Below are 14,204 nucleotides of genomic sequence, written 5' to 3' on the forward strand. Positions count from 1 at the left end.
GCGTGGGGGGGGGGGGGGGGGGCGACACACAAGCTCCCTCCCTGATTGAGCAGACATCATGCTGTTGCTCCAGCATTGCTGCTCAGTGTGAGCCAGTCACGCAGGCAAGCACGGTTTCACACAAGCCTACGTGCAAAATGTTTATAAAAGCGATAAAGTGCTATTGATGGAGAGAGACAGATTGATTAGATGATGGATGAATGAAGAGACGGAATACAAATAAAAATGTAGACGCACCTCCTCCTCCCCCTTTCTCTCTCCCTCTGTCAAGAGTCGGTGGAAACATGAATGGGCATCAGACGCCCGAGGCGGGCCAGAAAGAGCTGCCTCTCAAGGTGGAAAGAGAATTACTAAGCCTGCGTCGGGCGGCTGCCAAGGGAGCGCCGGCCCTGACATGCTGCCCCTCCCGCGGCGGTCCCCGGTGGCCACGGCCTTCAACAGCTCTCAGTGAAAGAGAAGAGGCGGCGGCGGCAGCACCGGCTGTCACACCCAGTGACCGCGGGACGGGCCCGTCCTGTGGGGGCCCCCGCCAGAACGCAATCAATCGCCGGGCTACGACGGCGGGACAGGATGTGCTAGGGGGCACGCACCCCTTGTTCCAATGGATTACAGATGAGGGGCTCGAAGGGGTCCCGGCTCGGAGATCCAGAGGAGACGGGGGGGGAAAAAGGGCACGGCTCTTTCACGCTGTTGGTTCCTCTTGTGATAGCGTGCTGGGAGTCTCTCTGTTTGCAACTTGAGAGTTGCTCATCGCGAATATACATCAGAGGGAATGAGTTGTAATGGAGTGAGACAGAGGGGAGGTTTTATTCTGTTGTACCAGACGAGCCTACGGGGTATTCTGTGACTTGACGAAATATAATTAAACCACTGCGAAATTCTAGAGTTGAAAGGAATATAAACACGACAGCTTTGATTGGCTCTGGGCACTAACGATTAAATCATTAAATACTCCATTAACAGACAATGGTAAATGGCTCCAAAAGGCCAATCCTTTTTTTTTCCGACCCGCAAAAAAAAACCATCACCCATTGTTTCGGGAAAACATCAGTATCGGATTAATAATGTTTGACATAGGCCGATATACAATTACAATTACAATAACAATTAGGGCATTTAGCAGACGCTTTTATCCAAAGCGACTTACATCGGTTAATATACACATTGACACACCGACGGCAGAGTCAACCATGCAAGGCAACAGCCAGCTCATCGGGGGCAGTTAGGGTTAAGTGTCTCGCTCAGGGACACATCAACAATCAGCTAGGAGGAGCTGGGGATCGAACTAGCGACCTTTCGGTTACAAGGCAACTGCTCTACCTCCTGAGCAAAGCCGACCCTACTCCACACGATATGTTGTGGAGTAGGGTGGAGCCGTACTGGATAGCTCTCTCTATTGATGAAGACCTGCAGCGACTGGCCCGCCCAGACCTACCCAGTTAGAAGATGACTGACGGACGCCGAGTAGGTGATATTTGCTCAGCTGGATACTTCCACCGAAGCATGACTGAACGAAAATGATACAGTTGTGCCGGTTATGGAACCGTGTCAATAAGGGCTGAATGAGACATATTGTTATGCAATGGTTCCATTGATATCTCCGAACGCCTCCAGTGAATATCCGACCGGTTCGTTGGAATCCAAACCGAAAGAATCGATTAAGGGATTAAGGGAATTATGAGGAAGTGTGCGTCAACCATCGACTCATTTGAATGAAAGCGTGGCAAAAATCCCCTCTTTTAAACAGACAGCTTCAATCATCACCAGTTTATCCCCACTTTGAGTCACAATGTTGGGATACAACATAAATCTTAGAGAATGAGCCCGGTTTATCGAGAATCTGCCTTCAATTGACTCAAGATTAGAAGTGCTCCTGATAAAGATCTACGCTCGGACCACCACAGGGTCTTCAGAGGAGAGAACGCCTTTCCTGGATGGTGGCTATGACAGGGGTCAGCCGCGTGCACCCCCCTGGGACCCCGGTGGAGCTACTGGGGTCTTGGGGGTGAGGGGCTGATACTTTTCATCCCGACATGGTTTGACTGGGGTCTTTGTTTCACATTTCCTCTCAAACCTCATCAAGCAAGGGGTGGTTTTAAAGCGACCCATTTGTCCTGCTCTCAGCAGTTACACTCCAAAGGAAGGCACGCCAACACGCCAAAGGGATTTAGTCCACAGTGTTTTAATGAATTCATGACCGGCACTCATTAAAACCGGCATCTCTTTCACATTTTACCCAGAGAATAATGACATATTAGATAAGCTTATGAGTGAAGTGAGCAGGTTCGGTTTATGGGGATTTCTTGTGTGGTGTATTTCTGGTTAAATGGGCTTACCAGAAACCCGTATTTCGTGGGGTACAGCCGTGCTCAAACAAACCGAACATGCTTGAACCTCTTCGACCCAGTTGTCATCACTTCTATAATTTGGCGTATGATTGTTTCTGCTGGTTAGGCCGGCTGCAGAGCCTGTGAGACAGCTGGAGGAACCATCGGAGCGCTGCTTTAAACCTCGCTGTTGACACCAGGACCCCTGCATGCCTATGGAGCCCGTCACCTCGGGGGTCACCGGGTCAAACGGAGGGGTAAGGTCATCGGAATGCTGTTGTTGCTATTTTGATGGCGGCAAACGCCGGGACCAAAGCAGACTGTTGAAAAACGGCCTCACGTTTCCAACACAGCGACGTCATCTCTGGGTGACCCACTGACATCTGTCCCGGCTGTGTGAGGGTTTTCAACGGGAATCTTCTTTTACGTGAAGTACCTTAGACAGCTGATCCTCCCCCCCCCCCACCCCCCACTACAACCCCTGTCCACTCCGAAACCATGACAAACAACCCCATAACAGTTTAGTTTGAATGAAAAATGAAAATCCACAAAACTGCTGCCAACGAGGTAAAAAAGAAAAGATAACCACTTTGCTGGTCGTTTCCCCAGCTGTCCAGCGGGCCGTTAGTCTGGTGACGTTGCGCCCTGTGTCACCAGGCAGAGGCACGGAGACAGCGGCGCTCCCATGAGGTAAAGTAGGGACAACTCCAGGGGGAGCACGGGGTAATCCATCTATCCTGGGCTCTGGAATTTGGCTACTGCTTCGCGGGGTGATGAGTGAGAGTCCAGAACCTGGTTCTTGCTCCTCGTGCCATAACAGAAGGCAGCTGGGAACCATCAGTGGCCCCGGCGGGGAAGAGGAGAGGCCCCTGGTGGCATGCCAGGGTGAGGGCCTGCCAGTCAGACGGGATGGTGGACACCCGGGCGCATATGTGCTCCCTCATTAGCGGGAATACGAAACAGTGTGTTTAACCTCCGGCCGTGTCTCGCTATAACTTGGCACGGATTGGATTTTTACCAAAGTTATTTTTCATGTTATTATTTCAGTACGAGTCATTTTGTTTTCCTCTTTAGTGTTTTGAGATGCTAAAGTTTTGTTTTAGCTATTAACAAAAATAGTATGAGTCAATTGTCGCTGTGCAGTTTGGGCTATTCTTGAAATATACATTACATTTATCACGTCTTAAAAATTACATCTACCCCATATATCTGCTGTTTTAATAGCTACCTTGATTTGTTTTTGCACATTTTTGGAAGAGAAACCTTCCATGGCAGCGGTACAGAATAGGTAAAGTGGTCTACAGGTTAGCTGCCATTTAAAGGTTAGCTCAGGAGGCTGTAGTAGCTAATGGATGATAACTACATCTCATTTCATCAGGGACTGAGCCCAGCATTAAGACCATCTGAAATGCCTCCCCGGTAGTTGGCAGTCTGAATACACATGGAGTCATTTGTTGCTCTCCATTCAAGGGACGCATTAAAACTAAATTGATTCTAGTCCATAAATCGGGATCAACTTTTCCCTGAGTGTTTAGAGAACGCCCTCCACACTTCAAACACAATACTTTAAATGAAAATGCGGTTGTCAAAAATGTTTTGGCGGAAACCACATTTCGTCTGTTTGTGATCAACAAACAAGCCAAAGATAACCTGTTAGATGAATTGCCGTTCTTTCGAAAAATCTCAACACAGACGGCAAAAAGGTATTTGGTGGTATTGCAACTGCAACGCTGGGTTATATAAACACCATTTGTGTGTGCCTTCAAGAAAACATCTCAAAAGTGTTCCCGCCGCCAAGCATGTCATGTTTAATTCAACAGGAATTACACAGAGATGACTGACAGGTGGAAGAAGTTGGTTTTAATAAAGCTTATATAAAGACCTCTGGATCCCTCAGAGAGGCAGTCACGCGATCCTGACTTAACCCCTCAGCCTTTCCACCCCAAAGTAGCCCAGAGACTTATTTTTGGTGACCCAACAGTTGACCCATGATAGTCTTCCCGAAAGTTTATGAATAAATGAGCACAGGATTCACTCAATCACCTCAGGGTCACAAATAATCCTTGAGAAAAACAAAAATAATGTGGCCGCTATAGTAAAGGCCTTAAGTTGGGATCACAAGAGAATTCAAGCTAAATTCAATTTTTGAATCTATTAACGACTCAAAAAACAGTCTTCATCTCCGACCGTAAACCTCCGTCTCAGGGTTTACGTCATGCGTCAGTGAGGTGTGTGATCTTGCCTGAGAGGATAGCTCCACAGCCCACTTCCTCTGCGCCGCCTCACCAAGTGAGAGATCTGCGAGCAGCGTGCTTTCTGGGGACCCGGCAGCCGGATCCCCAGAACAGCAGTCCACCCCCCCAGAACGAGGAGCCTGGTGAGTGGAGGAGCAGAACAATGAGGCTCCTCGCGTCCCTCTCATGTGGGGAAGTGAGCAATAAGACCAACACAGAGCCCCGCCGACCTCTGACCCCCGAGGGTTTCACGGGTCAGCGAAGCAGAGCGTGTTAAAAGCGGCGTGCACCTGGGCTCGGCGCTGGCCGGCAGACACCAGGCCCGGAGCGGAGCGTTGCCGCGGGGGGCCTTGTTGCAGAGAAGCGGGAAATGACTCTCAGAGCCGTCCTTCGAGGAGGGGAGACACCCGGGACGGCACGTTGTACCCCGTCGTCACGCCGACGCACCTGCCTGGCCCCAGGCTCGGGGCGAACAGGAGTCATAGCCGTAACCTAGCGACCGGTCGGTTAGGAACGCATTCCCCAGGCAGGTAACCTAGCAACCGGTCGGTCAGGAACACAGTCCCCAGTGAGGTAACCTAGCAACCAGTCAGTTAGGAACATTCCATTTAAAGGTAACCTAGCAACCCTGTCCGTTAGATACATTTTGGGCAGCTCCTCACAGTGTTGCCTGGGGGATACTGAGCACATTAGAAGCTGTCATTTTAGGCGTCGCCGCTGGAAGGGCTGATGGACCCCGCTGAGTGGCACTCCGAACTCTGAGTTATCGCCGTCGTCATCGGCCAGAGCTGAAAGTTGGCGTTTGTGTCGGTCTGATTCAACATTTGGTTTTCATTTTAACTGGGCCAGTTTGCAATTTCCTTCAGACTAGCAATATTATATACTAATACCTATCCACACAGAAGTAATAAAATATGGAATATAATGGTTATTTTAGGGATCCAAGAGATACTGTAGTGTTGAGACCTGTCTGCTATTCACTGAATAGCACGGTTGAATTTAGACTACGCCGAAAACAAGATGGTATGTCTAAGTAAGCCAAAACTTTTACTCTTCGCATGTGTTTAAATGTAGGCATTTGAAAACACAGGGAAGTCAAAGGGTGATTAAAGAATATAAAGTGAAGACTACAACAAAAAACACAAGTCTAAACGTTTAATATGGACCAAAAGCATTTTTTAATGTCACATGAAGAGCCTTGGGAAGGCATGACAAAACTTCTAGCAAGTCAATGCATGAGGTCACCAAAACCATGGCACTAACCAAGGCATTTTGTACGTCGAGTTATTTAAACCATATGTGCCCCGTCAGGTTCAATGCAGCCAGGGGTACACTTATGTGGCCAGATATTTATGTGGCCGCTGGCCAGCAACATTTACAAAAGACACAGCTTAATTTCCAACTTTCAATAAGACATCAATGAAAATTGTTTATCGCATTCAGGATTAACTCACCGACTTTCAAACCGTCTGAGAAAATAAACAAAAGAGCAACAAAAATCAACAAATTAATAATTCTGTATCATGTTAGTCTAATGAAGTCCCAATGGCATTACGCACAGATGGCCAGCAGCTAATGTGCAAATGTAAAACATTGTCCACACATGGGCCACGTTCTACACAGCCGGCACTGGGGGAATGGAAAGAGCAGTGAGCACCCGGTCCCAGAAACGAGGGAGGCGTCTGGGCATACGCAGGTAAGGCGAACCCCACCGTGGCTCTCAGCCCGGCATCACTAGAAACAGCAACAACAGGCCTGCCCCCATTATGTAACATTCAGGAAATTCTGAGTGCACATCTGACTACGGCTCTTCCCGCGAAATGACCGTGATTCCTAACAGAGCTTTCCCTCCAATGTCGGTCATTCAGGCGTCTTCCAGGAGACACATATTTGGAAGGGGACGACAGCCAACCACAGAATGATTCTCGATTAGTTTACACAACGGAATTTGGGACATGGACCGATTTTTATATTCTGCATATTCTGTTTCCAACATTATCACTTGTCTCAGTGCTGTTTAGCTCATTTCCTTTCAGCCCACCCAACCTCCATGGCTCTCCCGAGTGTTTGGTGTGTTTTGGTTGCTGCCCCGTGAGGCCTGTGGTTCTGGGTTAGAGAGTGGGCTATACAAACAACCCCGACAGAGACAATGGGACAGCAGGCGGGCTGGATCTGCTGAAAGAGAGGCTGTCACAGAGATAGCCCTTCAAGGTTCATTCTTGCCCCATATGTGTCTTTCAGAATCAACAGGAAACGCCACCCCCCTCGCCTTAGCAGATATTACACAAGGCCGCTGTTAATACTATGAATCAGAGTCACAGCATTGCACCACTCCAGATCTTCAAGGGCCTGAAAGAGGTGAATGTTTGACGTGTAAAGAATGATTTTTAAAGAATAACAAATGGACCCCAGCCAGCAGCTACCTACGGAGCGAATCACATTCATAATGAAAATGGTCACCCCATCTTCCCCTCCTACCGTTACTTGACCCGTACCGTCGCTGGGTCTCGGAGAGTATTTCTTTTGAGGGCCTTCAGCCAGTGTTAAGTGCGCTCCAAAAACACTTGGGAGACGATGGGATTACTTCAATAGTAACCGGATAAGTAGTAGATATGGATCCTTTTTTGGTGAATCACGTTTTGGAAACAAGAATCAAATGTTTCCACAGGGTTTTAAGGTTGTTCTTAGTGGTGAAATGATTCCGATGGCTCAGGGCTGGCTGTTGGCGCTCATCTCTAAAGCGATACCATACTTGTATGTGTATCCCTTTAGAGTATGAATAGGTGTTGAATATTGTGCACAAAGCCATGTAAAAGTGTCCATAGTTACACCAACTGATGGCAACGACTTTTTATATTGTATGAACACTTAAAAACGTGCTCTTGGGACAACACAGGTGCCTCATTCAGGCCAGATTGAAAAGCCTTGATGCACAAAAGACAGTATAACAGCAAGCAGAGCGGAAAGTTCAAAGAAAACATCCATGGTCATTACAGTCGAGATGTGACGGCGAGGAGGCTGATTAATGATATGGTGTTGTATCTTGTGTACAATCATGTCTTTTGAAGGCCACTTAGAGCTCCGGTAGCATCCGGTGGTTCTCTGGTGTCCTCACATATAGAAGTATACTCATTCAATAGACATGTGCATGGAACTGGCCTGATAATACGCTGTTGGTACAGCTGGAACACACAATGTGTCACTCGGTAGCATGCAAACAGGCCTCTGTTTCGGAAATTATAGTTGAGAGTTCAAGACGCATTTTTTCTTGACCAATTATATGGAAGTGTATCATGTGCAGCAATCACTTATTACTGCCCTGCGTTTGCAGTTCCAGAGCACTTTATTCCAGGGTCATTTTATAACCATTATTACAAAGCTGCATTTACTATGTTTGCTCTAAGCTCACTTCATTTCGTACATACATATTATATTTATTTAATGCACATTCTGTACAGTAGAACATCTGGGCATTTTATTACCTCTATATTATTTCTTTATATTATTTTTATGGATTTATATGTTTTAACCTTTTTTTGTAGTATATTCTGTAGTCGATTGTATAAACACTCAATGAGGTGTTGTGTGTTTAAACCAAACACCAACCTTCGTCTGAAAGGTCTTTAATGACTTAATTGTAAGGCTGTCAAGCCCTACAATTAAGGGCTCTTACTGACTTCACACATCTGTAGGGTACGTAAAAACACAACTTACTGAAGAAAGTTACACCTCGTCATAACCGAAACCCGTCATTAAAAGGGAAAACCACGTTGTAAAGAGAGGCAAAAACGACACAGGCCGGCATGCTGACACACGTTTCAACCGAAGCGGATTTAGGTGTTAAAACGTTCAACTTGAAACAACTCCTAAACAAATACCAAGACGCCGGTGGAGGGCGGAGGCCTGCGTTTCCAGCAGCGCTCGTCATCAGAGGTCATACATGGTAGCATGATACGACCAGACAGGAGGCTGATGTTTTTTTTTAACTGGATCCTTCCATTACTCTTCCAGGCAGAGGAAGACAGAACAACAACCCAGTACTGGGGGGGGCTACGGAAACCTTCAACACCTGACCAAGGAGGAGTTGACCCAGAAGGGGGCTGAACTGCTAGGAAGGAGCGAAAGTCAGTAAGAGGAGCGTGTGTGGGAAAGGGGAGGCGAGGGGGAAGGGGGGGAGGGGACTGTGGGTGGGGGGGGGGTCAAGGCAGCGACTGATGGGCTGCTGGGAGAAAGGAGGGGTGGGAGGAACCTATGTGAAAATATTTAAGATGCACGGAGGGAGCCGGGCTGCAGAGAGAACGCAGCGAGGAGCCGAGGTGAACAGCCGGAAGAAAGGAGAGCTCTGGCACTGACCCACTGAACTCAGCGGAGCGGCCGTCAAACGCCTCCACCGAGAGCACGCCGCTCAGGGAACACAGAGGCCACAGACCACCGCCGGACAGACACCTTTACGCCGAAGCCAAAGAAAACAAAAAATGGTCAAATTGGCGATGGCCATCGCGGCGTTGGGGGTCACCGTGCTCCTGGTGGCCGGGGCGCTGGCCCAGAACCCCAAGAAGAAGAACCTCCCAAAGTCCCAGAAGGGCGCGTGCTGCGAGGAGGTGCGCTCCCTGAAGGTGCAGGTGGCCAACCTGAGCAGCATCCTGGAGGAGCTGGGCCGCAAGCAGGAGGCAGACCTGCTGACCGTGGTGCGGCAGGTCATGGAGCTGGACAAGCAGAACCGACAGCAGGAGGCCCGCGTCACCGAGGCCGAGAGCAAGTACTCGGAGATCAACAACCGCGTGGAGATCCTGCAGCTGCAGGGAGCCCAGTCCATCACGCAGACCAGCTCAGGTGAGCCGTCGCGCCGCTCGCGTGGCATTTTAGCTTCATCTAAACTTTATCTTCCTTCGACGGCGAGACAGGGAAGTGTCTTTGAGAGTCGAGCAAAGTGCAGTTTGAGTTCAGACTTGTTTCATCTTTTTCTTTCAACTGTGAACGTCAAAGGGAACGGAGGAGTCTGTGAAGGAATCCTCGATGCTGTATAGTGATTAGTAAAGTAAGGCACATAATATAGTTGGCTGAGTGCTTCATTCATTTCATTCATCGCTTGGCAGTGGTATGACAAAGTTCTCGTGAATGGATGAATTCATGTCACTAGTCTGCAGGGTCGGTTCAAATGTTGATCTGTAACCATGGTTACAGATCAGACCCTCTTCCCACCGTCCTGTCCTTCTTGTTCTCAGCTGGTGTGAGGCCCTCGCTCTCCTGATCTAAAGATTGTGTCTAATGTTTGCCATACGTTCAGCCTAGAATGTATGGGGATGACCTAGAAATACACCAAACTGATGACTAGAACGGACACGTTATTTTGTGATCCAGTGTAAAGAGTTCTTAATTTTCACAAGTTAACCTGTTGCAAGTATCCATTTTTTGTCGAGTTGTAGTGAGACACTTTTGACCTCACAAATGGATGACAGTTTTTCGACAGGTATTTTCTTTGAGGTATTTTGCCTCTGGGAAGCTATAATCAACCTTGTGTGCTTTCACGTGTAAGTGAGCCCACTGTTTGGGCTCACTGAATTCAAACACTATGAGATCCAAACAAATGTGTTTGGGCTGAGAGTTCAAGGGAAGAGGGGAGCAATATAGTGGGCAATGTTGTATATGACATGCTTCACACACAGTGGCAACAGACTATAAGGGTCTGCCTCTCAGACGCCAAACACTAAAATCAACCACTGCTCAGACGGAGCGCCACTCATCCACACACACCTCATCACCGACCGCAGATTTCCAAAGGACTGTCTACTTCTTATTCTTTCAAGTAACACTGATAAAATGGCATAGATTACCATATTGAAAATCATAAAACACATATTACCACGATTCAGACAAATTAATTACGGTTTTGGGTTCAGTGGCCCTTTCAGCCACGGGCACCGCGGTGGGCTGGGGATAATGAAGATCACGGTGCAGATAACAGTGTGTCCTCCGCCCGCCGCAGTGCCTACCCCGTCATTTAGGAGGGGTGCAGTCCCGTCTGGAGCGCTGGGAGACAAAGACCACCTCTATAAAAATGGCAAAACACCCCAGCGTCCAGACTTCAACAAGTCTTTAATCAGCATCAACCGCTGCGTAGAGGTTAGCCGGGCCTGATTCCGTTTATTTTAATAGACGCTAGGGGTGTGCACGTGAGTGTGAGCGTGTGTGGCTGTGTGCGACTAGGAAAGTGAACCCAGGCGTTTAAACAGGCATTAAATTACAGAGCGACTGGTGAGGCAGGAAGAGAAGCAAAGATTAGAATGAGAAGGTTTCCATCGTACCCCTCTCTCAGACTCTCATTCCCACTCCTCGCCAGTCCCATGTCTGATTCAACACCAGTGACCTCATTCCCTCTAGCACACAGAGTGCTATTATTCTGACTCCTGTGGACCTTTGAAGGGGGGGGGGGGGGGGGGGAGAACCATTTTCACAGCGGTCCCTTCCCCTTCAGGGACGTTATCAATCCCTATGCCAAGCGACTGCACAATATATAAAGTGAATTTAAAGCTTTCAGACCAAAGAGAGCATCTGGGAAGCCCATTACTGATCGGCCTTGCTCTGCTCATTCCCCTCCAGATGTCATGTATGACTGCGCTTCCCTGTACGCCAAGAACTACCGGATCTCCGGAGAGTACAAACTCCCCAAGGACGACTTCCTCCGGACGCCGGAGCTGACAGTAAGTCCTTCCGTCCTCAGACGGCTTGAGAAGCTCCCTTAAGGAGAACCATTATATCGCTTTAAAGACAATGCCTTGTGTGTGGAGCCTTCCAACGTCTCGGTCGGTGATGTTCAACACAGCCGCATTGAACGGTTAGGACTTCAGTCTTGGAGCGTTCAGTTTGAGATGCGTCCTGAACACGTGCCCTAACGGCGCGACTCCCCCCAGGTGTTCTGCGACATGGAGACCAACGGGGGCGGCTGGACCGTGATCCAGAGGCGCCGGGTGGGCCTCACCTCCTTCGACCGCGACTGGAAGCAGTACAAGAAGGGCTTTGGCACGGTGCGCGGGGACTTCTGGCTGGGCAACGAGCACATCTACCGCCTGACGCAGCAGGCCAGCGTGCTGCGCATCGAGATGGAGGTAAGGGGTCGCCGAGCACCGGGGAAACGGAGGGTTCGAACCCAGAGCGGAACGAACACCCGCCCCATTATGAGGGCCTCACCCCGCCAAAACGCAGAGCAGTCCCAGTCACCCTCCCACTCTTTGTTTCCATTACTAGAATAATACATAAACCCCGGGCTAATGGCCTTGGAGGAGGTTGATCTCCGAGGGGTGCTGTTCTGCAAAGCTCGCCCGCTAATGTGTTTTTCCGACGCAGGACTGGGCGGGAGACACTCGCTACGCTGAGTACGGCTCCTTCAGCCTGAGCAACGAGCTCAACAGCTACAAGCTCCTCCTGGCCAACTACAGCGGCAACGCCGGGGACTCGCTGCGCTACCACAACAACACCTACTTCAGCACCAAGGACAAGGACCACGACAAGTGCGTGGACGACTGCGCCGCCCTGCGGAAAGGTATGACCGCCGAGCGCCTCTGAACCGTGACTCAGACGTCCTTCATGCTGCACGCCTGGATGTGAGTCACAGACTAGTGACCAATGTGATCATGTGATCCCCCCCCCTTGCAGGTGGCTACTGGTACAACTGCTGCACGGACTCCAACCTGAACGGCGTGTACTACCGCAGAGGGGTGCACTCGCCCAAAACAGATGGCATCAGTTGGTACGGCTGGCACGGGTCTACCTACTCCATGAAGAGGGTGGAGATGAAGATTCGACCTCACAGCTTTCGCCCCTGAGGGACGAGGGCCAGGGCAGCTGGTGCAGATGACTGGCAGGCCTTCTCAGAGATCAAACGAATACCGGCACACTCTGAACTGAACTGGGGGGGGGGGGGTTTTGAACGGGGGAAGCAAACGGAGAGATCCTAAATTCTAGAAGAACGTCGTTTTCTAGATGTGTTTAGGTGGGTTGGATACGCAATGTGTGTTTGTGTTCTTCTGTTTTTGTTGATTGTAAATTGTAATGCGTTTTTCTCATATATTTATCTTCAAAATCTTTATTTTCTTAGAACTTTACCACTGTTTCCGTAGGCTTAACTGGTTATCAGTTCTTCATCTCAAAAGTTTGTCGCGTATAAAACGACAAATGACAGTATAAGAAATAAACGTTGCACTAGACGTTGATTGCATGTAAAGACAAAAAAAGAGAACACCAAAGGCTACAACAAAAGTTACTGGAATGTAAACAACCTACTTCCTAAACTACACCACACAGAGGATTGTAAAGAAAACCCAGAAACTCATTGTGGATAATAGCGATGTCATTTGTAAAATCTGTACAGCTCTTGTATTGTGTTGTTTTATAGGATAGAAAATAAAAAACCTTTATTATTTCTAACTAAAGGTCTGTTGTGGCGTAATTTTTGCCTTGCTCAGCAGCAGGGTCAGAATGTGCTGCCGACACCGCCACACCTCACCAATACATCTTCGCCTCTCTCCACATCCAACAACGACGGGGCCTTGGCCTTGGGTCTTTAACTTCTGACCCCTGGGCAGTCATTTGACCCCCAGGGGTCAGAGGGCCCATGCAAAGGACGCAAATGAGAGAAATTGAGACCACACACACATTTACACAAAGGCATGCTAGTGAGATGCCGCCCCCCCCCCCCCAACCCCCAAGGACAGCTTTGTGAAGCGAGGAGAGAGAGAGAGAGGAACACCATCTGCTAAAAGGAGACCCCCGAGGAGACACGAGGATAGAGGTTAGAGTTTCCCCAAAGTGTTCACATATTTGAATACTTAAAAATGCTCCGCTGCGTAAACCCGCCTCAAAGAAAGGTCATATATTCTTCCCCTTTTTACGAGGGGCCTCGCTCATTATGGAGACAGCGGGGCCCGAAGACACCTGAAAGGAATTGTCCTGAAATAACAACAAGGGCCCAGGAAAAGACTCAAAGGATGGCCTGTAGGGTCAAAGGTCAAGGTTCAGGTGTTATTGATTACTTTGTAAATGCTGTTGTTTCTTTTTTTTTTAGCTGCTCTTTTATTATTGCTACTACCCTAGGAGCCCCGTCATGGTAACCATGGTTACAAGGTGTCTGCATAATTCCCGCACCAAAGAACACCGAGTCCCATGCTTCATTTGAAATGTAAATGAGACGCTGGAATGTATTTAGATCCTTGAATAAACCTCAGTGTCTTGGACATCGTACCGAGTGCAGCGCAGATGAGTTTCCCATCAGACGGAGAGGCCTTGAGTACTCAGATACGCGGTTCGTTTCATAATGTTATCAACACATTTCAGCAGCAATGTACACTAATCCTTTCCAACAATTCTCCTCATTGTCAAACTAATGGCCGATACATATGCCAAATAAAAACGTTCAGAAATATGGCAATACCGCCTTGTAGGAAATGAAGTAATGCTACTTATTTAGTACTGCAATAGCCTTTTACTTTATAGAATAGACCGTTTTACTTAGCACTTAAATTCTAGTAAAACACAGCCACTCATTTACCTGAACAATCCAATTTCACCCAAGGGGTTTTCCTTGAACGTTACATCACAAAGTGGTCTGACAACAAACAGGTTCGGGTTATTTGTACTGATTGCTACC

At 48.5% G+C, this 14,204-nt stretch overlaps 2 protein-coding genes across 2 annotated transcripts in view; one reads left to right on the plus strand and one right to left on the minus strand.

Annotated features, from left to right (window-relative positions):
- Nucleotides 1–14,204, minus strand: part of mtor (mechanistic target of rapamycin kinase) — a 99,660-nt gene that overhangs the window by 47,452 nt on the left and 38,004 nt on the right.
- angptl7 (angiopoietin-like 7) lies at nucleotides 8,863–12,990 on the plus strand. The gene is made up of 5 exons (XM_079742241.1): nucleotides 8,863–9,394; nucleotides 11,162–11,262; nucleotides 11,473–11,667; nucleotides 11,906–12,101; nucleotides 12,215–12,990. Exons 1-5 carry the CDS (start codon nucleotides 9,037–9,039, stop codon nucleotides 12,382–12,384), a joined length of 1,020 nt encoding a protein of 339 aa, XP_079598367.1. The 5' UTR covers nucleotides 8,863–9,036; the 3' UTR covers nucleotides 12,385–12,990.

Source organism: Pollachius pollachius (assembly GCF_949987615.1).
Source record: "Pollachius pollachius genome assembly, chromosome: 8".
NCBI classification, from domain to species: Eukaryota; Metazoa; Chordata; class Actinopteri; order Gadiformes; family Gadidae; genus Pollachius; species Pollachius pollachius.

Excerpts from the sequence above, each read along its gene's own strand:
- angptl7 (XM_079742241.1), top strand. The coding sequence starts at position 9,037 with ATGGTCAAATTGGCGATGGCCATCGCGGCGTTGGGGGTCACCGTGCTC. Across the intron at positions 11,263-11,472 it reads TCCGGACGCCGGAGCTGACA|GTGTTCTGCGACATGGAGAC; the intron begins GTAAGTCCTTCC and ends GACTCCCCCCAG. Across the intron at positions 12,102-12,214 it reads CTGCGCCGCCCTGCGGAAAG|GTGGCTACTGGTACAACTGC; the intron begins GTATGACCGCCG and ends CCCCCCTTGCAG.